Below are 26713 nucleotides of genomic sequence, written 5' to 3'. Positions count from 1 at the left end.
GCCTCACCCTCTCTACTGCCTCACACTCTACTGCCTCACATCCTGTACTGCCTCACCCTCTCTACTGCCTCACACTCTACTGCCTCACACCCTCTACTGCCTCACACTCCACTGCCTCACACCCTCTACTGCCTCACCGTCTCTACTGCCTCACACTCTACTGCCTCACACCCTCTACTGCCTCACACTCTACTGCCTCACACCCTCTGCTGCCTCACCGTCTCTACTGCCTCACACCCTCTACTGCCTCACCGTCTCTACTGCCTCACACTCTACTGCCTCACACCCTCTACTGCCTCACACTCTACTGCCTCACACCCTCTACTGCCTCACCGTCTCTACTGCCTCACACTCTACTGCCTCACACCCTCTACTGCCTCACACTCTACTGCCTCACACCCTCTACTGCCTCACCCTCTCTACTGCCTCACCCTCTTTATTGCCTCACCCTTTCTACTGCCTCACCCTCTCAACTGCCTCACCCTCTCTACTGCCTCAGACTCTATTGCCTCACACCCTCTACTGCCTCACACTCTACTGCCTCACACCCTCTACTGCCTCACCGTCTCTACTGCCTCACACTCTACTGCCTCACACCCTCTACTGCCTCACACTCTACTGCCTCACACCCTCTACTGCCTCACCCTCTCTACTGCCTCACCCTCTTTATTGCCTCACCCTTTCTACTGCCTCACCCTCTCAACTGCCTCACCCTCTCTACTGCCTCAGACTCTATTGCCTCACACCCTCTACTGCCTCACCCTCTCTGCTGCCTCACCCACTGCTGCCTCAATAACTTGTACTCTATCTGGGCCTGATGCCAGTGTATGCCGACACTAGTATGAGTGTCTGTGTGCATGTGCAAGTGGGCTGTGTGCATGTGGCTTGTGTCTACATAAGTGTGCCTATAATACATTAGTGTTTGTGTTTGGGGGTGCCCCTAAAGTGCCTCTGCTCCCTGTTTCCCTAGATAACAAGGCAGCCGTTGCAAACCCAGCCAAGTTGGGCTCATTCCCTGCCCTGATACAATATACCAACCACAGAGAAGGGACGGCTTTAGCCCAGGTAGCTAGCGCGGGCAGAGGCACAGTGTGAAGAGTGAAGCTGTGTTGTCATTCTGAAGCCCCACAGGAACAGCAACCACATCATGGCAGAAAAGGCCCCAACAGACAGCCCTGTCAGGGATCCTACAGACACACTGCTAAGAGGAACATGGCAGCGCAACAGTTTTCACTCTCCAAACCACACAGCACATTGTTATTTGTGTGTGTGAGTGTGCGAGTGTGTGCGAGTGTGTGTGTGTGTGTGTGTGTGTGTGTGTGTGTGTGTGTGTGTGTGTGTGTGTGTGTGTGTGTGTGTGTGTGTGTGTGTGTGAAAGGACGACAGAATGGGGTAGCTTGTGTCAACGCATTTTGAAAGCACATACTTACCCACTGGCTTTCCAGGCACCATCTCTAGCATCCACTTCATTCTGTCATGCTTTCAGACACACGTGTGTGTGTGTGTGTGTGGGGGTGTTGGATAGAGTCTTGTGGGGGCTGTGCAGGTGGATATAACTGCCCCGTTTATTCTTCCTGTGGGGTTATGGGCTCGGGTTAGTGTTTGCAGGGCGGTGGGGCCGGAATCTGTCTTCTCCGGCCCTGCCCACTGACTAATACACACACATTCACGTGAACACAAACTCACACCCAGACGCAAAATCTATTTTTTATCCATCTCACACACTCACACACACATTGCCGTATACACACATCAACTCTCAACTCTCATCACATTGGAGGCACAGATCTTTCAGTCACAGAGCTAACCCCCTGGAAAGTTGAAGGAGAGACGGAGGGAGAGAGGGAGGGAGGGAGGGAGAGAGAGAGAGAGAGAGAGGGAGCTGCTGTGTGCTGACAGAACTGTGACAGGGTTTAATTACCTGACCAGAGCGACGCGCTGGAAGACATTTCTGGGGATTGTTGTCATTTGAATAGATTAAAAGCCTTTCATTGGTCTAAGCCTCTCTCTCTGCTCCTATTGCTGTGGATTACACTTGAGCAGCAGACTGGAGGGAGGGAGAGAAAGAGGGGGAGATGGAGGGAAGGAGGGAGATGTGGAGAGAAGGAGGGTAGAGAGAGAGAGAGAGAGAGAGAGAGAGAGAGATGGTGGGGGGAGTTGGTGTGACAGGTAGACGATATGTCACACTCACACACAAAGAGCAATCTCGCGTTAGAAACAAGCTGAAAGTGTTGCAGAGGACGTAGATCTGAAAGGGAGTGTTTGACAGAGTGTGTGTGTATGTTTCTCTGAAGTGTTTGCTTCTAGGAAGACTAAGCCAAAATCTCTCTCTCTCGCTCTCTCAATCACAACGCCCTCTCTCTTTCTCTCTCTCTCCCTCTGTCCTCCTGACAATTTCTCCCCCCCCCCCCACACTCTTGCCATTTATCTTTCTCTTCCCCCCTTGCTCACATGCTCTCTCTCTCTCTCCCTCTCCCTCTCCCCTCTCTCTCTCTCTCTCTCTCTCTCTCTCTCTCTCTCTCTCTCTCTCTCTCTCTCTCTCTCTCTCTCTGCATCACCACCCTCCTCCCTGCAGACACGGAGGGCTGTGACCACACCTGGAGGAAGTTCCACGGTCACTGCTACCGCTACTTCAGCCGGCGCCACACCTGGGAGGACGCGGAGAAGGACTGCCGCGAGCACAGCGGCCACCTGGCCAGCATCCACAGCCTGCAGGAGCAGGACTTCATCAACGGTGGGTCTGATGGGGCCTCACACACCACACACCCTCACACACCCTCACACACCACCCTCACACACCCTCACAAACCACCCGCACACACCACACACCCTCACACACCACCCACACACACCACCCGCACACACCACCCGCACACACCACCCGCACACACCACACACCACACACACCACACACACCACACACCCGCACACACCACCTGCACACACCCTCACACACCACACACACCACACACACCACACACCCGCACACACCACACACCGTCACACACCACCCTCACACACCACCCGCACACACCACCCTCACACACCACCCGCACACAGCACCCGCACACACCACCCTCACACACCAACCTCACACACCACACACACCACCCTCACACACCACACACCCTCACACACCACCCACCCTCACCCTCACACACCACCCTCACACACCCTCACACACCACCCTCACACACCACACACACCACCCCCACACACCCTCACACACCACCCACCCTCACCCTCACACACCACCCACCCTCACCCTCACACACCACCCTCACACACCCTCACACACCACACACCCTCACACACCACACACACCACACACCCTCACACACCCTCACACACCACCCTCACACACCCTCACACACCACCCTCACACACCACCCTCACACACCCTCACACACCCTCACACACCACCCTCACAAACCACACACCCTCACACACCACCCTCACACACCACACACCCTCACACACCACCCTCACACACCACACACCACACACCCTCACACACCACACACACCACACACACCACACACCCTCACACACCCCCCCACACCCTCCAGTATCCTCCTTGTCCCAGCCTGGTCCCTAGTCGCTGGGCTCCAAACAGGGGCCAGACCTATCCATTACAGCCACCCTCCCCTACCCAGACACATTCACCCAAAAAAGTGTGTTTAATTGCCTCGAAAATGGACGTGTCCACCCCAGTAATAAAGGGAGTACAGCCATTAGGGAGATTAATGGCCCTGGTGATGATGTTAATACAGAGGCACCATTATTGAAATTCCATTACACACACACACTCACACACACACACCCAGGATCTCTATCCACGTCTACTCAAGGATAAGATAAGATCAGAGGCCAGCTAGCCAAATCTCTGAGAGGGCTGGGTCTGAATAAACTAGACATATGGAATGAGAATAATAGTTTTGTGTGTGTGTGTGTGTGTGTGTGTGGGTGTGGGTGTGTGTGCACTCAGGTCTGAGCCACGACAACACATGGATTGGCCTGAATGATCGCACAGTGGAGGAGGACTTTCAGTGGACAGACAACATGGACTTGGTAAGGAGGGCGGGAGAGGAGAGAGAGAGACAGGAATAGAGAGTGGGTGGAGGGGAAAGGGCAGAGAGAGATAGAGAGTGTCACAGAGTCGGGGAGTCTGTTGTGAACCTCAAGTACATTTGGACATTTACATTTAGCAGACGCTCTTATCCAGAGCGACTTACAGTAAGTACAGGGACATTCCCCGAGGCAAGTAGGGTGAAGTGCCTTGCCCAAGGACACAACTTTCATTTGGCACGGCTGAGAATCGAACCAGCAACCTTCTGATTACAAGCCCGATTCCTTAACCGCTCAGCCACCTTACGCTCAAGTACTGGAGACTGGTGTGCTGACTGTCTGTCTGTTCCAGCAATATGAGAACTGGAGGGAGAACCAGCCAGACAACTTCTTTGCGGGTGGCGAGGACTGCGTGGTGATGATAGCCCACGAGAACGGCAAATGGAACGACGTCCCCTGCAACTACAACCTGCCCTACGTCTGCAAGAAGGGAACAGGTGAGGAGGGAGGGGGGCGGAGAGAGAGAGAGGGAGACAGACACACAGTCAAGAAAAGAAAGAATAGACTCTTGACAATGCGCTTATCCTTTAGTGGAAGAGTGTCTGATCTAAAGACCTTCCGGGTCCTCTTTAATCAGTTTCTCACTTCCACAGCGTCAGACTGTCACGAGACGCCGCTGAAGATCCCACTTCAGACAGCCAACTCAGACACCCCAACCTCATTAGGTGGACGTGTTTTATAAAACCGTGGCCAGATACAACCAACTTTTAAAGAGCGTTTAACTTTGCGCTTGAAGTCTGAAGTGTTGAGACTGATGATTAGGCGAGAGTGCCGTCGTTACAGTTGTTATTTTAGACCGTCGAACAGACCTGAGGTCAGACTGTTTTGCCCCCAGTGGATCTTGAGCCGATCTGACCCCCCCCCCTCCCGGGTTCCAGACAGCCGCTGTGTCTCCTTGGAGCTGCTCTGTCATGGTGCTGTGAGGAGCAGGTGGAAGCCACAGCCTAACCTGCTCCTCAGGGAGCCTATAGGAGAAGTGGTGACTCTCTCTCATTTGCATACGGGTCAGAGAGAGAGACGGGGGGGGGGGGGTATTTATAGCCGGGAAGGAGCAGGTTTGTAGGCTGGTGTGGAGAAAGGCCTGGAACTTTTACATATTCTGGGTCAGGACCTGATGGTGGCTTACACAGTGGTTTCTAACCCTTACTCTGGCCATGGAATGGGGTTATGGATCACAGATCTAGGTTCACTAGATCATACATGTTAGACTAGTTACAACATGGATGTGAGATTGAGCTGCCTAGCAACATACAACCATACCGAATACAGATATCATATCACTTGATATGCATTAAATATGTATTCAAATTTGATTTATAGGTCTTCAGCTACCATCTCAAAGCCTGACCTTCAATCGTGAATCAGAATCAGTCCCAGTTTTTCCATCTTTGTCTCCTGTAAAAACAGAAACACAAAGAAAATCCTGTCCTGATCAGTGTTGTGTAGTATTCTGTCTTGATTTCTGATGCTTTGTTATCACATTCCTGTTGCGCCATGCTCATCAGTGGTCCCAGGGCTTGATTGGTTGGCGCTCAGACCTCAGTGGCCACAATCACTCACACAGAGGCCAATCAGGGAGGTGAATGTGTCTTGTAGAGCCCTGATGCTGCCACTGATCAAGGAGTCACTGTCATTGTAAGGACACACACACACACACCAACACACACACACCGTTTTCACTCTCCAAACACACCAACACACACACACACACACAGCTACAACTCACACCAACACAGCCGTGTGCATTGAACTCTGCTCAATTCTTTAATAAAGACATCTCACACACACACACACACACACACACACCCTCGACCCCTGTCCCACTCAGAAGACTTGTGCCCTGTTATCAAGCTCCACAGCTGCTCATGTGAATATTGATCTGATTCCACCAGTCTGCTGCTGTTAGGAGGGTTTCTCAGTGTCCCGAGGCAGCGAACCAAGCTGGGAACGCTTAGCTCTGATAAACAGCAGGTGTGAATCACCACCATTACCATTCAGGAGAGCCTTGTGGAACTGCAGCCAGGGTGTCTGGATCACTGGGGTCTCTCTCATGGACTGGCTCTGAAGCCAGGGATTTCACCAGGCATGAGTAATAAACATTAAGTGTACATTCATAGACCCTGTTATCCTGAGCCATCGATGCACCTTTTGACCCGCGGAGAAATATCTTCAACTGAACCGTACCCATCCCTGAGTCCCCCAAGGGGACATGTTCGTGTCGTGTTCACATCGTGTCACATCATGTCACGCAGCCTTAACCACTCGCCCAACTCACCAGGACGCCAGTGCGACACAGTAGAGAGAAACTCTTCACGATGAATCAGCGTTTTTGGGGAATCCGCATAATATGATATTTCATGGTGTTTTTCACCTTTACTTCACGTCTCTCTCTCTCTTTCTTCTTCTGTCTCTCTTCCCCTCCGTGGGCAGTGCTTTGTGGGGCTCCGCCCCCTGCGGAGAACGCCTTCCTGATTGGGCGCCAGCGGTCGCACTACGACATCCACTCGGTGGTGCGCTACCAGTGCGCCGACGGCTTCCTGCAGCGCCACATCCCCACGGCCAAGTGTCGCGCCAACGGCAAGTGGGACAAGCCCAAGATCATCTGCACCAAGTGTGAGTATCAAGCAGCCGGGGTCGGGGGTCACCGCCCGGGTTCGGGAGCGGCTCCCTAAAACAGAGCAGGGGGAAATCTGGAGTTCGGGGGCAGTCGAGGAAATCGAAGTTGTCGTATTGTCAGTCGCGTTTGGGCTGAGACACAAATGAAAGCAGGTCCCAGCTGCTCATTGGCGGAGAGACAGCCTTGTCAACGTGTGAGTGGCAGTTGGAAGTGATGACGGCTCGACAGACTCTGATGTAGAGCTGTGCATTTCATCGCCTTCCCCTCAGAACAAGAGAAACGTCTGTCTCTGTCTACCCGGCTGACAGCTGAACGTCACATTCCAGGATTGACTCTATAAGTTATTTGTTTGAGGAAGCAAGGGGGAAACTGATAGCTGCATTGTATGCTTCGTTATTTATCCTGGTGTAGCTCTGAAGCTCTTCACAGATAAACTGATACAAGTGAGACATTCTTATTCAGGCATCCAACTTTCATGCATCACATAGCTTGCCTGCAATCGAAACCAAATGTAAAATTCATAAAATTCACCAGTAGCATTGCAGATATTCCAGTGCGAGTCCAGCAGGGTGAGCTTTAAATCCAGTTCACCTTTTTTCTAATGGTTTCAGTAATGTAGATATCAGTATGACAATGTAGCCTGTTCATCTGTGTTGGCGAGCCTGAACCTGGATGGTGACAGATCCAGCTTGGCAGGCCGGGCGAGGCCCAGCCTGAGTGGAGAGAACGGGAGGTTCGCCCTGTGCTAGTGGACTGAGAGGGCTGTGCCCACACACTCTACCTAGAGGAGTGAGCTGCTCTGTGCTGAGAGGAGGTTGTTGAGAGCTGCGTGTCTGTGGTGCTAACTCCTCTCTGTCTCTCTCTTTCCCTCTCTCTCCCTCCCTCTCTCCCTCTCCCTCTCTCTCTCTCTCTCTCTCTCCCTTTCTCTCTCTCTCTATCCACCTCTCATTCTTCCATGACACACTCCGGCCCAATCCTCCCTTCTGGCTTTTACCCTTCCGCCTCTCGTTTCCTCTTCACTTTCTCCAACTTTTCTTATCTCCTTTCTCCCCTGTCCCCCTGTTTCTCTTTGTATTTCTTCCGGTCTCTCTCCTCCCTCCCTACCTCCCTCTTCCGGTATCTCTCCTCCCTGTCTCCTCCCTCCCTCTCTCTCCCTCCTCCCTCCCTCCTCCCTCCCTCCCTCCTCCCTCCCTCTCTCTCCTCCCTCTCTCCTCCCTCCCTCCTCCCTCCTCCCTCCCTCTCTCTCCCCCCTCTCTCCTTCCTCGGTCTCTCCCCTCCAGCTCGGGGGTCTCACCGTTACCGGCGCCACCGCCACAAGGGCCGGAGGCTACACCTGAGAATCAAGCACCACGGCCACGGACAGGGGGGTCAACACCGAGACGGGGGTCACCGCGGAGACGGGGGTCACCGCAGGGTTCACCGCGAAAACCGGCGTCACCACCGAGAGGATGAGGGTCAAAAGCACGGCCACTTCTAAACCCACTCCCCCCCCCCTCCCCACTCTGCTACCCTGGTCTACCCTCACTGCCCTTTGTGGTATCCATCCTCTAACCCCCCCCCCCCTCCGATTCTTCATCTCCTAGCTCCTAGCCCCTGGCTCCTAGCCTCTAGATCCCTAGCCTCTAGCTCCTAGCCTATCACTCCCTTTCCCCTAGCCCCTAGCCTTTCGGCCCATAGTCCCAGCTCCCATCCCCGTGCTCGCAGCCATCCTCTCATCCTATCCCCGCTCCCTGGCTCCCTGAGGCGGGCTGCATCGTACTCAAACCTGAGGCCTGAAGGCCCATTGCTAGGCCTCACCGGGACAATAACAATCCCTTTGTACTGTAATTATTTTCTTTACTCCTTGATGTTTTGTCATCTTTCCCTGCCTCTCCCCCTCCTCTAGTAACTTTAATTGAGTCAATAATGATATTGACTTTTATCTTCTCAATCTAAATGAAGTTTTCATTTTATTTTTACATACACAATCTTGGAGGGAGATGCTTTGGTACAAACTGTAAATAGTGACAATTTCATTTATGATGCAATATCAAAAACAGAAGAGGCAAGAAATGCACAGACTAGGCTTGAGTCTATCAATGTAAACAAACCGTACAGTATTTTAAAGATATACAAAGTCACGGTGTGTTTCCTGCCTGTTCTGTTTTTGGTTTGCTCTTTGTAAGACATTTTACCACACCTACAGCAAACAGATATTCTGAACAGATCTTCAAATGCTTTTCTTTTCAGACAGGTGGTTGTTCTGGATGATTCAAGCGATTAAGGCTCTTGCTCTTTGTGAAAATAAGCTGTTGTTTTTGTCTCGCTTCGAGCCCACAGAGAGACGTATATCGTCCAGTCATCCGCAAACCATGGAGGGCCTAACCTCAAACAGCGCCATCTGCTGGAGAGTGGTGACAGTTGACATTGTCAAAGGTTAACTGGGAAAAGGGCCTTTGGTCGGTCTCTCTAATGGGCACAGATCCTTTCTGTTCCAGACTCCTCCCTCACCCTCCAGCCTCATGTCTACATCTTTCCCCCCTCCATCTTTGCCATATACATGTTATGTATTCCACGTCCAGTTTATTGATGATGAGGGTCCTCCTCTCTGGAATCCCTCTCTATTTCCACTCGAAATTAGGCTGTCAGCCCTGTCAGATAGAGAAAGAGAGAGAGAGAGACACAGAGAGAGAGACAGAGAGAGAGAGAGAGAGAGAGAGAGAGAGAGAGACACACAGAGAGAGAGAGAGAGAGAGAGAGAGAGAGAGAGAGAGAGAGAGACACAGAGAGAGAGAGAGAGAGAGAGACACAGAGAGAGAGAGAGAGAGAGAGAGAGAGAGAGAGAGAGAGAGAGAGAGAGACACAGAGAGAGAGAGAGAGAGAGAGAGAGACACAGAGAGAGAGAGAGAGAGAGAGAGAGAGAGAGAGAGAGAGAGAGAGAGAGAGAGAGAGAGAGAGAGACAGAGACAGAGAGAGAGAGTTAAAGAGAGAGTTAGAGAGAAGGTTAGAGAGAGTTAGAGAGAGAGAGAGATGAGAGAGAGAGAGAGAGAGAGAGAGAGAGAGAGAGACACAGAGACACAGAGAGAGAGTTAGAGAGAAGGTTAGAGAGAGTTAGAGAGAGAGAGAGAGATGAGAGAGAGAGAGAGGGAGAGAGAGAGAGACAGAGAGGAGTTAGCACCACAGACACGCAGCTCTCAACAACCTCCTCTCAGCACAGAGCACCTCTCTCCTCTAGGTAGAGTGTGTGGGTGGTCTGGACTCTTAATTGCAGCCCATCTCTTCCATGGCACATCAGACAGCTGGATGACAGCGCTCCATGTGCTGTCTGTGGGTGCAGTGCTGTGCTCATAATTAGATTTCCAAGGGAGTGCACATCTGACAGGACACGGGGCCAGGCAGGGCCTGAGGGAGCAGGCTGGCTCCCAGAGGTGGCCCGGGTACAAACACAGGGTGCAAAGGGTGTTTTTGGGATGTGGGTGTGTGTTCGTCTGGCTGACACGACCCACGGGAACTTGCTAGATAGCTAGCTGAAGGTGAGTTAGTATAACAATAGAGCTTTTTCCCACTCTCTCTCTTTCTCTCTCTCTCACACACACATACACAAACACACCCTTTTAATATGTACTAACGAGACATGCACACACGATACCTCTCACGCAGACAAACACCCACGCACATTGTCGTAACCTACCGTTGAGGGCCTTGCCGAAGACAAGAAAAACACATGACAAAGAGCCAGAACAGAAGAATAGCCTCTGTCCGCTATCAGCACTTGAAATCTCAGAGCATTCCTAATGTCTGAGGAGGTTAAGGAGCCTTGCTCTGCTCTGTCCGCTGGAGATGACAGGGGTCTTTAAACCCGGGAACAGACACACAGTGACCTGTCACACCGGTCTAGCTTGGCCGTCTTTGAGATGTCAGTCTAGTATTGGCTTGTTTCCTGTCTGCTTGTCTCTGCACACCAGACAGATGGACTGTGGGTGGTCCAATTCTCTCTGGGCATGTAAATGAGATGCGAATAAAAGATTAAGACAGGATGACAGTATTGCTGAGTGGGTGTGTAGAATGTGTGTGTCTGTGTGTGTGTGTGGGGGGGGGGGTGTCTGTGTCATGCAGAGAGACGAGGGGGTTATCCAGGGATCAGGAAGACCAAACATGAGCAGATGTGATTGGATCCCGAGGTATGATAAGGGCTCAAGTCAGACAAGCATGCACACGGCCTGCAGAGAAAGGTCATGTGAGGAGAGAGATCCAATCAGGAGAAGCAGAGAGAAGTCATGTGAGGAGAGGGATCCAATCAGGAGAAGCAGAGAGAGGTCATGTGAGGAGAGAGATCCAATCAGGAAGGGAAAAATCCTGATCTTTTTTTTCGACGTGTGCTGTTTACCTTCTTTCTTTTTTATCGTTCGTCCTCTGGTGTCTGTTTATCAGGAGAGACATGAAAGAGATTAGATAATGACTGAAAGAAGAGCAAGTCCCTGGGGTTTCAGACCCTAGATAGCAGGGGCAGGGAGGGACAGTTCCACCCTCCAACAGACCCGCACAGACACTCTCTCAAGTTCCAGACACTCCCCCCCGCTCCCACGCTCTGTCTCAATCTTTCCCCCTCCAGTGCATTTGAAGCCCTGCAGACCAGACAGATAGTCGTCCGTTTAACTGCAAGCTTTAATTATGAAGATGAGTTGCTAAATAGGGGTCTCTCTCCCAACTGTCTGCTGGCTCTCCACACCTCTCCTCCCCTCCCTCCACACCTCTCCTCCCCTCCCTCCACACCTCTCCTCCCCTCCCTCCACACCACTCCTTCCCCCTTCCACCCCTCCCTTTCTCTCCAGCCATCCTCTCCATGCACTTGAGGCCTGGAGGAACACGCTTGTCTCATTTTCCCCTCGTTGCGGGAGGAGGTGGGGGGGGCCACCCCTAGCATTCGTAAGCCCGAGGCGTCACCCTTGCCCTTATGTTTACCGCGCGCTCGAAGGTGCGGTGAGGAGGAGGACAGGAAGCAGACGGAAGGGGTGGAGGGAGGTGGGGAGACGTGGGGAGGTGGAGCACTGGTCCTCGGGTCTATTCCTGGCCCCTCCGCGCCGGTGCCACACATCCATCACTGACAGGTCCGCTGGGGCCCGAGAGAGACCGCGGCGTTCTGCCCGCGCCACCCTCAGTGTCAGGTCTCTGTCTGGGGAGACAGAGTTGCCACAAGCTGGTCATGGCTCATCACTGCTGGGGACGTGAGTCATAAATGAGACTTTGCTGTTGGGTTGACGCCGTAAGCTGGCTGAAGCAAAGCCTCGCTTCTCCCAGCTTAACCTTCTGACAATGACAAAGTGATAAGACTAGGGGTGACCGTTCTTATTGATTTATTAGTTGGTTTGTCTTGGGTTTGTATCAGCTGGTGGGTGGGATAGCTAAGATAGCATGGATCTGTATGGGAAGTGTCCATTAGCTGGTCTCTGCTGATTATCCTCTGCAAGCTCTGTCTCTCTCTCCGTCTCTATCTCGCCCTCACTCTACCTCTTGTCTCTTTCTCTCTTTCGGTCAAGAGACTCAGAAGTGGACAGATTGCTTCACAGCAGCTCTCCGCCCCACAAACCGTAAATTGAGACGTAATCTGCACACTAGCATCAGAGAGTTTAGATTCTCCCCTTACAGACACGAGACAGACAGACCCAGGGTCTGAGACTTACTTAGTTTACCTGTAAACGGTTTTTAACTGCTCCAAAGGGCCTTTGCCATTGTGTGTGTTTGTGTTTGTTTAGACTCCGACATGAGAAAGGATTCATAGCTATTTGCAAACTACCAGTCTTTACTGTATCACCTCTCTATGTAGTTTTTCTACACAAGCTAGACAGTGCTGAACCTAACTGATCCACAACCGTCATCGATGCTGTTCTCTCTGTGATGTAAATATTCTGTGGGACTTTTGTTTTTCTTTGAACTCTGGTTGTGTGTTTGTTGCTTAGATTCTATGGACCATATTCACACAAGACAGACAGACAGATAAACAGACAGACAGATAAACAGACAGATAGACAGCCAGACAGACACACGCTCACTGACTCTCTGTGTGAATCTGGTCCTGAAGTTTTTGTGTGTATTTATTGATGTTCTTATGAATTCCCGTTCTGTCAACGTATTATATTCTTTACAAGACAATTGATCATTAAAAACCTTTGATTGGATCTGTAACCCAGTTGTGTGGCTGTGAATTTTGTAGGCGTTGTGTTTAGTGGGTTATGATTACTTTATAATCGCAGGTTGATCACCTGATTGGATGAAAACAGACATGAAGATGCACAAAACAATGCTATTTTCTGTTCTTGAAGAGGCCCGGCCATTAGAAAGACCTATTTGTATCAAAGCCTGTACAAATCACAGCGTATATTGCTGCCAGAATCCCTGTCTTCTGCCTTTGTGACTTTGTCAAGAAAATACAGGAAAACATCCACGGCCACAACATAACACTACAGTTAAACCCTTACATTTTAATGAAATACCCTGTTCATATAATGACAATTGAAGGAAACAGGCCTTTGAGGGGGTTTGTTTCATTTAAGACATTTTATTCATGTTTCTTCTACTGTTTATCCGTGAAACATCTTCACCTTCAGGCTGCATATAAATCCCACCTCAGTTTGTGTTTCCCTCCAGCCAAGAGCATCCCATTTCTTCTCATTATGTTAAAATCAAGGTTGCTCTGTTTTGGTGGTGCTGTATTGATTTTTTCCAGGGCATAGACAACATTGTGCGCATCTCTGACCTTATGTGGAGAGAGAGATGTGTTTTTTGAAAGCCTGGAGGATTATTTAAAGTGCAGAGGTATTGATGCTGCTTACCAGAACTGCTGTAGTTTAATTTCTATTCTGAACAAATTTGTGTTCAGTCTGTTTCACGTCTCCAAAGCTGAAAAGGGCAAGTGGGCCGGCGCTCGTAAGAGAGGGAGAGACAAATGGAGAGAGAGAGGACAAACGGGAAGAAAGAAAGAGAGGGGAGAAAGGTAGAAGGGAAGCAACGTAGCCAGAATAGAAAGAGGAAAGAGAGAAAAAGAATGAGAAAGAGAGGAGTAAGAGGAAAAGGCGGGAAGGAGGGGGAGGGTAAGATGAGAGAGAATAACAGATGAGTCCACGAAGCACGTCCGTCGTACCTTTCAGAGACCCACAGACTGATTTCGCTTGAGCAGATTCCCCACTTTGCTCACTCGTTCAATAACTGCCGGTCCTCATTAAACCAAAAACAGATAACCGACCCTGTCACAAAGACATCCAACTTTGTTGCACAAGTTCACAATCATCTCTCAGCTCTGCAACGCGGCCTCTTCAATCTTTCACTCTGCCGTAACATCATTGTATTTTAACATCGTGGACGTCTACACTCCCTGGTTGTTTTCTTTTAATAGAAAGGATTTTTTCTCTCTTTTTTTCTTGACAATGTCTCTCTTCTCAGTGTGGTGTTTGCTAGGCTGCGGAGGTTCCAAGGACAGACAGCCTGCTCATTAAACCTGTCGGTTAAGTCGTTTCCTTGATGCAGAACCTGAACACGACCTTCAGCTTTCCTCTTTTCCAGCAGCACAACAACAACAAGCACACTGCAAACGATCACAGATTAAGGAAAGAATGATTGGAATCTGCTACCAGTGCTTGTGTTTTGGGGCCCAGACTACCATACTGACAGCTACATGCTCATCAAATAAACGACCAGGATTTTGTTGTATGCTGGGGAGTCAGATGGCTGAGCGGTGAGGGAGTCGGGCTAGTAATCAGAAGGTTGCTGGTTTGATTCCTAGCCATGCCAAATGAAAGTTGTGTCCTTGGGCAAGGCACTTCACCCTACTTGCCTCGGGGGGAATGTCTCTGTACTTACTGTAAGTCGCTCTGGATAAGAGCGTCTGCTAAATGACTATATATGTAAAAATGCTCCTAACCAGAGAGGTTTAAAGTTTTCCTGCAGTGTTTTCTCCTCATCCATAATCTGTTGTCAACAGTGACAGGGCCTTGATGTTGCATAACCTGATTGGGATCCATGAAAGAGAGTCTTGGAAGATCAGGGATCTAAAAGCATGATAACAGTTTTTTTCTCTCGTCTTGTGTCATTGTAATGCTCATTTGGCAAGCATGACCAAATCTACGGGGCTCGTTGACATCTTCCCACCAAAGCTCACTAATGACTCAGCCAAAGTTGGGAGATATAAATCTCGAATCTGCATCTTCAGCTTTTTACAAGGCGGATATAGATTACAAGAGAGGCCCAGACTCTGTCCACCACCATTGCACACAGCTTGTCCCAATCAAGAGGTTAATATGCTTCTGAAGTCCATTTATCTCACGCTCCACAGCCCTGTCTGATGAATGGGCCCAGCCCTCTAAGCTTTGCCGCTTCAACTGCATTTACAACGATAATGATGTTTGTGCAGATGGTGCAGCATCAGCCCCTCTAATAGCTTTTAGAGGAGTGTAAGAAGCAAAGCCAACGAAACGTCAGTTTGAACCCGGTCTTTTATTACGTCTGCTGGCTCTCTTCAGTTCTCCAAGCCGTATACGTGCGCGACCGGCGAAGCTTTGTCGCACGACCGTGACGGATTATCCGGAAATCTGACTTCATTAAAGCAGTTAACCGTATCTCCCGACAACTGGATTTTCAGGGGTCTGAAGCGGGTAGAGAGAGGGCTTGGTGAGGATGGAAGCAGCCACTTGTCTTTTCTCTGCAATCGTTTTCAGCTGCCGGGTGAACGGCTGTTCCCTCAGTACCTTGGTAAAAGCAATGAGGTATTAAGTTTAATAACTGCTAGTGGTAGTTCTTGAGATGTCGGCCAATAGTAACATTTTGCCGGGGGTCTGTGTCTTGGCACAAGAGGCCACATATTTTGATAGGTGTCATCAGTTTGAAAGAATATTGTAGAAAGTCCACCATTTCTTTAAAGAAAGTTTAGAATTTTTGAAAGAAAGTTGTGAAAAACAAATGTTGGTAGGTTTCAGGCATCTCGCACTTTCCTAGTCAAAGTTAGCAGGGGGTGCAATTCCTGGCAAGGCCCAACCCAGAAATGACCACCCCCTAAAATGTATGTTCTGTAAATCCTGGCCTGTAGGCTACCCAGCTAGCTTTCAGTAAGGGTAACTGATAGTGGTTGTACTTGAGGTGTGGAAGGTCGAGTGGGAAGTTTTGAAAAACAAAATTCGAAAGAAAGTTGTGAAAAACCAAATTTGATAGAAAGTTTTGATAAACAAAATTTGAAAGAAAGTAAAAAAAAAACTAAATTTGAAAGAAACTTTCAAAAAAAAAAAAAAAAAAGTTTCAAAACTTTTCTTCACATCTGGACCTGATAGCTGTCGTCAGAATATGTCACACCGTTTATTTTATGTATGATTATAGGCCAAAAGGCCTAAATTCTAAATGTATATCTTGGTAGTCTATCTTGTTAAGTTGTGACCAATGAGGTAGCCTAATTTGTTAAGGTGTGTTCAAATTTCCCTGCTACCAACGCCAAGCCATGGGAAGAGACAAAACACGGAGGAAAAAAGGTTGATCGATGTTGGTGCGGAGAGACAAAAACGAAAAGAATAAACTCATAAAAACGGATGTATAGTGTTGTTAGCTATTTCCTAGAGAGTTTTTGTTTTCGGAAAATACCTATATTTAACGCGTTCTTCGAGGCCTTGTAAAGACTATTGCTAATTGAAGGTCGCCGTATTCGGGTTCAAATTCTAGGTGAGGATTGCTGCCTTCAGTGAGGACGATGACCGAATGGTGTTTCGGTGTTTCAGCGTTTTTCCAGAGGACATCTGTGAATCGTGAGTAGGCTAAAGCAAAAGGGGATTTTTTGCGGGGATCTTTCGGGGGTTGAGCTCCAATGTGCACCAAGATGTACGAAACTTGCTAAATATGAATGCCTTTTGAGTCATTAAAGTTTGACTAATACATGTGACGATTGCATTTATTTAATTGTGGCGACGGTTTTAGTTATTACTCGGTAAATGCATGGGACTGCAAAATGTCTATAGGCCTAGTAGAGCAGGGCAGGTGAGGTGTTTTACAGAGTCATATATAGAATACGCCTAGCAGACCAAAGCTGGTGCTTTTAATAGCATTAAACTTCAACTAACAAGTCACATTTGGGTGTGTCAACGGAGCACAGCTCCAGTATGGTCATAAATGTACTATTACTATTTTAGTAGTAGTTTAGTACTAGTTTCTTATTATCCCTAGCAGGCAAACAAAGGGTCCCCCCCCACACACACAAGTGTTGTCACTGTGAGGTGATGGGTGTGATGGGTGAGGAGGATTGGTCTCTGGGTCAGTCGTGGACCCTTGGAGATTCCTAATCCTTTTGTTTTCCAATAGGAACACAATAGCTCTCTTGCCAACCAATCTTGTTCCTTATTCCTGCAGAGGACCTGCAGCCCTCGACTCAGATGAGGTACTTTATCACACTCCCCTCACTTCTTTGCGATCCCTTTGTTTTTCTCTCTCTCACACCCTCGCCCCCTCACAAGCACTCTCCAGTCCTGTGTCCCTCCCGCTACTTCACTTCATTGCCTTGGTGTTTCTGCTGTCTTTTCTACCTTTCCCACACGCGCACGCTGCCTCATTCCTGCAGAAAAAAGGTTTGAATTGTTTCATTAACCTCCCACTACTCTTTGTCGACCCAATCTGGGATTGCTGAAACAGCCCAGTGAGACTAGCGTGTTCTCACTCTAGATCAGGGGCTGTAGCTGCTTTCAATCGCATCCCAACAGCAGGACTGGGTCTGAGAGGAGAGGGGAGAGAGGAGGGAGGGGAGAGAGGAGGGAGGGAGAGAGAGAGAGGAGGGAGGGGAGAGAGGAGGGAGGGAGAGGAGGGAGGGGAGAGAGGAGGGAGGGAGGAGGGAGGGAGAGAGAGAGAGAGGAGGGAGGGGAAAGAGGAGGGAGGGGAGAAAGGAGGGAGGGAGAGGGAGGAGGGGGAGAGAGGAGGGAGGGAAGAGAGGGTGGAGGGGTGGGTGCGGGGGGTGAAGTGGTCTGGGTAAACACTGAGGAACCTTCTTTTCAACTGCACTGCAGGCGTGGTCGACAAGGCCTTCGCAGGCTCACATTCATTATCCACAAAACGCTTCATTAGGTGGTAAACACTTTCAATTACCTCAGCAGAGCTGAATATTTAAATGGCCGCGCTCCAGGGAAACCTTCTGCAATTTTTGCCAATTAGTCTTTCCAGAAACCAACTGTTTCTAATACAGAGCACGTACATCCGGCATTTTATTAGTAAATTACTCAATGCCCTGCAAACGGTGAATAACGTATTTAGGCAAGTTGTTTGGGGAAAAGGTGTGATTTGTGAAGTTGTTTATGAGTGTTGGGTATCACATTGGAACTGATAGGATACCTTGAATTCAGTCCTGGTATTTACAAGTACCTTTTGTAGTTGTTTTTTTAAGTACTCTCTCTGTAATAACAAAAATGTATCTTCTATAGTTATTGTATTCTACAACTTCAAAGTATAAAACGAACTACTGTAGCAGTGAACTACTCTGAACTACTCTAGCAAACAGCCCTCTGGCTGCAGGCATGCTATATTGAGAGTCAAATCTATTTATCCAAGTTTGTTTGTCTCTGGAATCATTAGCGAGCGCAGCAGGGCTGTGTTAAAGAAGATTTTTTTTGCCGCTGCAACACCCTGTGCCATCAGAGCCAAGCTGTGTATACAGCCACAGTATATAGACATAGTTGTCAGGGAGCTGAGGGGGCAGATGGGGAGAGAGAGACTGTCCGTCTGGACAGGCAGGGATTCAGATTCAGCTCTGGCCGCTCCGCTGGTTCAGATCTTCCAGCTGACCCTCGTCCTCTCAGGCCTGTGTACTACAAGCCCGACCCCTGACCCCTCTTGCAGAGGCTGATAAATGAGACTCGAATGAAAGCGAGAGTGGCCGTCTGTACCCCAGTTTACTCTCGGGGGGGGGGGGGGGGGGGGGGGGGGGGGGTGCTGGGGAGGCGACCCAACTGTTATTGGGTCACCTAATTTCATTTCGTGCCCGGGAAAGAAGAGGTCTGCTGAAATGAAAATACAATTTTCATCCATTCGCAGGTCCTGAGCTTGAAGTCCGAGATGTTCTTCCATCTCTTCACCACCTTCTACCACATAGCTTACTCGTCCCTCCCTCTCTCCTCCAGCACCCCCCCCCCCCCCCCCCCCCCCCCCCCCCCCCCCCCCTGCCCCCCCTCCTGCCTTAACAGACCCCTGTGCTGTCGCTGGACAGAATGTCTTATTCTAATCATCGGCGCTTTCAGTTTCTGTGGCTCTCATCACTTAGCAATAATCACTCCATCATGAGACTTCGCTACTTTTCGGCGACCTCAAGCCGGCTCGCGGCTGTTGCCATGGCAACGGCGTGGTCACTTCTGTGACACTTGTCCTGTCTGTGCCTCCCTGTCGCAGCCCCAAAAAAATTCAATAAAAAACTTTTGACAAAAATCTAGCAAAAGGTGAAGAGTGTAGGTAATGAAGAGGCAGAGACAAGTTAATTTCTAATAGCATCACATATTTAATCACCTGTATTGTCAAGGCTTCATTCCCCACCTCAGAAGGTTCTCTTAAAGAATCCCTTTCTCCTCATACATTCATAAATCAAGACAATGGCATCGCGTCCACTGGGTAAAATTGTGCTCTGTGGTAATAGAACAAGGAGTGCAGAACAGATAACTATGGTTGCATAGCTCAGAAGGTGAACAAGCAGCTTGAAGATTGAGCAAGTAGCCTATCTAAAGAGAACTTACAGTGTTTCCCACACATAGACTAATTTGTGGCGGTGCGCCACAGAATCAACACCGGCCGCCACACATTGCGTTTCGTAAAACATTTTTTTTAATCGCTATTTAGGTAAAAACACGCAGCGTATTCGTTCAGCTGCATTTCCTTTCCCTGCTCTCCCTCCGTCTCTTTCACGCACGCGTCTTTCTCACATACACACACAGTCACTACGTCAGCACACGTTAGCAACGATGCATACGCCGTTCTAGTGAGACCGACAGCTACATCAGCGAGCCTTCAGCATTAGTGCCGTAGCTAAATGTCTAGGAAAGTTGAGGCTACTTTTCGCTAGGTACCGACGGACATGTCTTAATCGAAGGTTCCCCTTCGTTCTTTTGGTGAGAAGTTTCAAGAGCTAGCTCCTTACCCGGCGTCATGGAGCTGACCTGTTAAAAAGTTATTTAGCACCCTGTATGCAGCGTCGCTACCTGCATATGCAGAAATTATTTGTTTGTTGTTGTTGATTTTGTGAATTATTTCGACCCCCCCCCCCCCCCCGCCACATATAGCTTTCTAATCTGTGGGAAACACTGACTTAGTTCAGGTATCTCAGCCTGCAGTCCCACAGAACATGCTGGCTGGACTCAGGCTAATGTAAGAGAGCCGGCTTAGGAGAGCCAGCTTAGTAGAGCCGGCTGGGGAGAAAGCAAAGGGCAAGAGTAATATTCTCCAATTTTAAGCTTTTTGTATTCTGGTAATCTATGCCAATGTTGTAACTCTTCTACATGCATGTTGAGGAGGGGGGTTACGGGTCAAACCTGGCAACCAAATGGATGAGGCTTCATTGGTCGGGTGAAAAGCCATGCCATTCTCTGCCAAATCTCATGCTGGTCCCTGACACTACAGTGGGCTGCATGAGCATGAATTGGGTTTGTAGCTAATTATGTCTGTCTTGATCAGACCTCTGACGGCGTATTTTAAACAGCCACTCCTCTATCTGCCTGCTTGCCTGCCTGCCTGTTTGTCTGTGCTGGCTGCTAATTAATGTCTCTCTGGTTGTTCAGAGTATTTTATTTCTCTTTTATCACTAGAAAACTCTCTTTTTTTCCCTCAAACCCACAGGGACAAAACACACTGTGTAAGGCGAACACACACACACACAGGCACACAATGTGATGAACCAGGAAAGTAATAAACGGCTTTCTAACCGGATGTGCCTGGGTTCTAATCAGTTGTATTTAAGCTTGTGGTAGCCAGCGATGATAGCAGAGACTCTCTCGCTCCTACGATGACGGACTGTCTGACACCCCATTTACCAGAAGACAGAAACAAGACATCACCTCTGATTTAACACCGCCACGCTTCTCCCTGGCAAATCTCAAGAATTAGTCTCGTCAGTATGCGTTTTCGAAAGAAGCCATGGATTGAGTTGCTGTGTTGGTTTTGTGCCTAGCCTCTCCGCTCTAGATGGACCTGGTTGTGTTCACGGGGAGGTCGTTGCTGCCGCTCCTCAGCGGCGGGAGCCTTGTGGGCCTGGGGTCCTCACCCTCTTTGTTCTTGCGGAAGCAAAAGACCCCGTAGAGGCGGAACTTCTTATCGGGGAAGCCCAGGTTACGGACGCCGGGCTGGGCTCCGCCACAGCGGGAGCGGGGGTTTACTATGGGGTACCGGATGCTGCCGTCCTCCAGCCAGCCGGCCTCGCAGCGATCCAGCAGCTGGAGCTTCCAGGCGGCGTACAGATGCCCCACCTTGGCCACGGACGAGCCGTCGCGCAGGCAAGCCTTCACAGCCTCGGCGTAATTCACCTTCTTAAAGCGCTTTAGGAAGTAAACCTTGCCTGGAGCAGGGAGAGAGGAGGGGTGGGGGAGGGAGAGAGAGAGAGAGAGCAGGGGATGAGGGATAAAGGAGAGAGAGGAGAGAGCTACCTGAGACTGCAGGAGCCCCGAGGGAAGGGGTCTCTCCGCCCAGGCTCTCTGCCCAGACTAGGCTGGGTCTGAGCCTTCTCCTGAGCCTCGCGTGTGGACAGAATACTCAATCAAGCCAACATCCATTCAGCGCAGGCAAACGCTCCAGCTCCAAATCGAAAGCAATACTTTACCCATTGACGGCCTTTCTGGCTAAAATGACTCTAAAACGCTTCCATTTATACTTTAATCTCGCCCCCGGGGGGACAAAAATGGTCTTGCAATTTGACCTGAAGTGAACTGTGTTCTGAGAACCTAGATCCAGGGAACCAGAGTCAGCAGCAGAGAACTCCAGCGCTTGGCTATCGATTCACTGTTTGTTTACGCTACTTCTGCCTGTTAGGGAAGAACATTGTCTCATATTTCCCAAAGGAACACTCTGTAAATGTCCTCCAGATGGTGTGTAACAGTATCGGCCACAATCGTTCCTGAAGCTCCAGTCATAGGCCAAACTGTCCACATGAATTACCTCACGGTGGTGAGGATGGGCGTTCTGCTCTCCCTCCATACATACAGTCTGTTCACCTCAGACCAGCTTTCATGTTCATAGGAATTCCATTTTTGTTTTCTAAAGAACAAAGGGATTATTTTGTTTCGAGGAATGCATACAAAATAATTATTCTTTCACTAGTCGCCATTGCCCACAATAACTTTCACAGACTCCTGGCTGTAAATCATGTTTGACAGAATGAAAGGATTTAAATTCCCCTGTAGGAGATGTTTTATTCTGTCAAGGCCCTGTGCAGAATACTGCTGTGCCCTCGAAACTTCACCCTTTTCTGAGGATTCTTCAACTTTAGTTTGGTTTCATCATGAAGTCTGCAGAAGGCCGCAGGCGGGTTCCAGGTCTCCCACACTGTCACCCTGTTGTGTGGGTGTGATGGGAATCAAAGAGGCCCAAGATGAAAGAGCAGCCTGGTGACCCTGTGGCCCTGTTCATTGGGCAGAATAAACAGTCTGATCTGAATCCTAGGGCCTTAAGCCTGCTAGATCACAGGAAGAGATCTGAGGACGTCCCCTGTGGAAGACAGTACCGAGGCTACCCCGCCCTCCCCCCCCCCCCGCCCTCCCCCCCCCCCCCAAACACAGAACATTCACCTGTTCTCTTCGCCTTCATCTCCACAGCTCTGATCATTAACAGGTAGGGAGAGACCACTTAAAACCTTTAGGACGTACTTTAATTTGACGTCAGATCACTGCAGAGGAAGGAAGCAGCGGAGAGGAGAGAGGAACGGACTCTAGGCAATGGCGGCACAGAGGCACAGACACACACACACACTCACCGTTAAGGTTGGAGGTGAAGCAGAAGGCGTCGTAGCGCTCGTCCTCCTTGTGTCTGTAACCGTAGTTACGGACCCCCGCAGGGTTGTCCTTCCTGCCGCACTCGTCCCGGGGGTGGGAGATGGGGTACTGGACCGAGCCATCCTCCAGCCAGCCGGCGTTGCACCAGTCCAGCCCCTCCAGCCAGGCCTTGTGCAGCTGGGAATGGGAGGCCAGGATGGCATCCTGCCCTCTGCACGCCTCCTCTGCCTGCAGGTAGTTGAGCTTGTAGCGCCCCACTGGAGTGTAGTAGGGAAACACCACGCCTAGAGGGACACAGGGGGCGCTGGGTCACTATCGCCTGCTTCGTTTTGTTCAGCCTAAATAATGCCTCAGTTAAACTCGCTCTAAACTTGTTCTTTTATGAGTGTACTTTGTTTCCCCCTGCAAGTGTACTTTTATATTTACATACATGTCTGTCGTATTTACTATGACACCTGTTGTTATGCGAATGCTGGGTAACAATAAGCATGTCCGCTTCCTAAAGCAGGTCATGATTTCGTCCTCGGATGTCCGTCTCACCTTCAAGGTCGAGGTTAACGAATCCCGTGTCGTCCTCCATGTCGTTGGTCACCTCGCACTCGTAGCGCCCGTAGTCGTCCAACGTGACGTTGTGGACGACCACGGAGGCGTCCTCCGGGCCCGCCTGCTCCAGGGAAACCCGTCCCAGGTAGCCCCCGAACGCCCTCTGCTGGCGGCCCAGCGCCACAAACACGTCCACGAACTGCAGCGCGTCCGTCACCTTGGTCCACTTGATGCGGACACGGTCCGGGTCGGAGTTCTCGGGCTCGTGGTGGAACCGGCAGGGCAGGGTGATGGAGCCCCCGCGGTGACTGATCACCTTACCGGGAGCCGTCTGCACGATCACAGCCCCCGTCTCGTCCTCTACCGGGAGGGAGGAGTGGTTGGTGTGAGTTTGAGTCACTGCAAAATAACGGACTTCGTACGTGTGGAGTTAGCTACTTAAGCGAAGACAAAATGGAGCCAGGTACAGTGTTTCCACTGCAGTACCTACGCCCACCTATTGGACCCAGGAGGTCTGGTTTGTGTTTACTGGCACACAGGCTGTGCTTAAGACTTTGTGTGTGTGTGTGTGTTTTTCGTGCTCTGCTTCTAAGGACCTAGCCATTAACCAAACAACACAAGAGAGTGATGCAGCCAAGCTGAAGGAGTCGCTAACATATTTCTATCATCTATATTTCTGAAGGAGATCTCATTCTTGGCAGTACATTTTAGCTTTAGCAAACATAACAGCTGCTCTTTTTTTATAGTTTCTCTCTGCGGGATAAAACTTATTTTTCTCCAGAGATGCAGAATGTGTGTGATTGGAAAGCGATCTTTCAGCTTGTTAAGAACGCTGTGAGTTGGAAGAGAAGACGAGATCTTACCGAGGACGTGGACCACCCTCCTCCTCCCTTTCTCTGCTGGGAGGGAGGTCACGGACAGGGTGGCGAGTAGACAGGTGAAAGCCACTATCCCCGTGGTCAGGACCGGGGCTTTGGTGAACATCTATAGGGGGGGGGCAGGGACACAGGTGGGGGGTGTATTCATAAGGGTCCCCTGGAACCTGGAATCTTCCAGTGGCATGCCTACTTTAGGTTTCACATAAACACTCATGGAAATAAATGCTGAAATGGTTTCATGCTGGCTGTGTGAACAGGGTTGCTCATACGAGGGGGTTTGGGGCAGGGGTGTGGAGTCAGTGGAGGGGATTTGAGTTAAGGCATTTCTTGTCAGTAGGTTGCAACAGTGAGGGGAGATGAGATGATGGTGATGAAAAGCTAAACAAAAAAGTATTTGGCTGGATATCATAAAATAATATGCATATACGGTAGGTAGAAATGTAAGGTCAAGTATATGTATATATCAGTATATGTAGTATCATCACCGGATCAAATATTTTGCAGTCGTACTGGTTGTCTGCACAGTAGCCTACACATTGATACACATTGGATAAGTAGGCTTATAGGCTGTTTCTGGAATTTCAGTACAAAGTCATGAACGTCGTATACAGCATCTTGCAGAAGAAATCTTTTTTGTTACGCAATCAAAAAATATATTACAATGCTGCAGGACAAACTGCAAAAGCAGAGCATATGTTGTGATGACACTCTTCATTAGAGTTCTTTGAAATTCGAACGCACGATCAAAATGATGCAGGTTTAATCTACATGCGCAACTGTGCTGCCTGCAGGATACATTGTTATTAAGGCTAAACAATCCACAATGACATCCAATGCAGTAAAAAGTGCGCATGACACAAGGAACCAAACCACTAGATCACATGATAACTTACCATCATCATAAATACAATACTTTCTGGACGAAGTTAGATGTGCCGTCGTAAACTGTGTGCTTCGGATGGGCCAGTGGTGCAGTAGTTGACTCGGATCCCTCTCTACTGCGGTAGCCGTTTCTTGTCCGATTGCTGTTTGATTATGGCAATGCAGGAGAACTGCTGACGGACTGAATCTTCAGGAAAGTGGGACGAGTCCCACGTACCTCATTTTCAGCATAATGACGTGGGAAACCCGTTCACAGTTATACAGAGCTACGAGCAAATCATGATATAGCCCAGTGTACAAATAACTACATAGTATACTCATGTATTTGAATGTTCTTGTTTTTGTCAGTTTTTATATTGTAATTTATTTTCATTGACGTGTCTTTCTTGATTACGCATTCATTCAGGTAAAATACGAATAATTTACTGACCCCTATGTTCAGTTTGATATTAGGTATGACGTTTGCTCCACCGGGGGATTAGCTCAAATGGTAGAGCGCTCGCTTAGCATGCGAGAGGTAGCGGGATCGATGCCCGCATCCTCCATCTTTTCTTCTTGTTGCAATGTGTCGGAAAAATATATACAGTTCTAGCCTGATGTTGTCATACTCATAATTCTATTCAGAATAAGAGTCTGAGAACTCTCCGTTGGCCTGTGAGTATGCGGCGTGTTTCAACCGAAGTCATAAAACAAATGCCTCTTCGCTCAATTGGATAGACCTACAACCAATCATAGCAACGTAATATGTTGTTTGTTGAAAACCAATTCAACCCAAGCGCTCTTTAGTGACGTGGTTGATTTACGTTATTGGTGATCATCTGTCCATCATTGTATAAAGCCCGCCCTGACAATTTCATTGGTCCGAACAGCTCCTGTTCGGACATAGTTTTTCCCCAACCGAGGTTCCCCAGACCCAACTTCCCGACCCAAATTTTTTTTTGGTGGGCAGGGCTAAGTTGGGCTGGCAGCCAGGCTAATACAGTACATAAACAAACACCGAAAAAATGTAAATCTATTAATTTTTCATCTTAATTATTATAACAATATATATTATCATCAGCACAGTTACATCCAAAAAGTTTAATTTACCCCTCAAACTAACAAAGTTTTGTGCACAACATATAACAAATTGAAATAACAATAATTTGAAATAATACAAATAACTACATAGTATACTCATGTATTTGAATGTTCTTGTTTTTTGTCATTTTTTATATTGTAATTTTATTTTAATTGACGTGTCTTTCTTGATTATGCATTCATTCTAATAAAATACAAAGAATTTACTGACCCCTGATGGTCATTGTGATATTAGGTATGCTATTGGCTCCACTGGGGGATTAGCGGCACCCGGAGCACATTCGACTGGCTATCGCGACCAATTAGCTACCTCGGTTCAAGGTTCGAGGGCCAATCGGATTCTCACTGTCCAATTGCGTCAGTCCGATTGCGCCAATCGGAACACGTACATCTCCAATTACGTCACGCCGAGCTGAGCCGTAGCAACGGCGTCCACGACCCCAGAGACCCCCGCCGAGGTTGACCCCCGCCGAAGTTGTGAGATGAGTGACAGTAGTCGCGTCAGTTCATTCATTGAAGGATACGCTCTTTCAAGTTGTCTGTAGTACCGCGCACCGCAAAGGTAAATACATACATAGCTAATCAAAATAATTTTCCGTTTGACATTTCAATACATGTTAGCATTCATCGGG

General features: G+C 49.1%; 2 protein-coding genes and 1 non-coding gene across 3 annotated transcripts in view; 2 read left to right on the top strand and 1 right to left on the bottom strand.

The window, feature by feature from the left end:
• Positions 1–9430, top strand: part of ncanb (neurocan b) — a 30258-nt gene extending 20828 nt beyond the window's left edge. Inside the window, exons 3-7 of the mRNA XM_047027125.1 lie at positions 2576–2734; positions 3989–4071; positions 4421–4565; positions 6559–6741; positions 8026–9430. Coding sequence (XP_046883081.1) covers positions 2576–2734; positions 3989–4071; positions 4421–4565; positions 6559–6741; positions 8026–8222 — 767 coding nt within the window. The 3' untranslated portion in view covers positions 8223–9430. The remainder of the gene's footprint in view (positions 1–2575; positions 2735–3988; positions 4072–4420; positions 4566–6558; positions 6742–8025) is intronic.
• A 10601-nt stretch (positions 9431–20031) lies between these two features.
• hapln4 (hyaluronan and proteoglycan link protein 4) lies at positions 20032–25238 on the bottom strand. The gene is made up of 5 exons (XM_047028464.1): positions 25013–25238; positions 24105–24225; positions 23239–23601; positions 22680–22982; positions 20032–21269 (listed from the first exon to the last, which is right to left on the bottom strand). The coding sequence occupies exons 1-5, from the start codon at positions 25019–25021 to the stop codon at positions 20896–20898; spliced, it is 1170 nt and encodes a 389-aa protein (XP_046884420.1). The 5' UTR covers positions 25022–25238; the 3' UTR covers positions 20032–20895.
• A 235-nt stretch (positions 25239–25473) lies between these two features.
• Positions 25474–25546, top strand: trnaa-agc. Its single transcript has one exon. It is a non-coding gene; the product is annotated as a tRNA-Ala (tRNA).
• Positions 25547–26713: the final 1167 nt, after the last annotated feature.

This window comes from Hypomesus transpacificus, chromosome 10 (genome assembly GCF_021917145.1).
Source record: "Hypomesus transpacificus isolate Combined female chromosome 10, fHypTra1, whole genome shotgun sequence".
In the NCBI taxonomy this organism is placed as follows: Eukaryota; Metazoa; Chordata; class Actinopteri; order Osmeriformes; family Osmeridae; genus Hypomesus; species Hypomesus transpacificus.
This window is presented reverse-complemented; position numbering and strand designations above follow the sequence as displayed.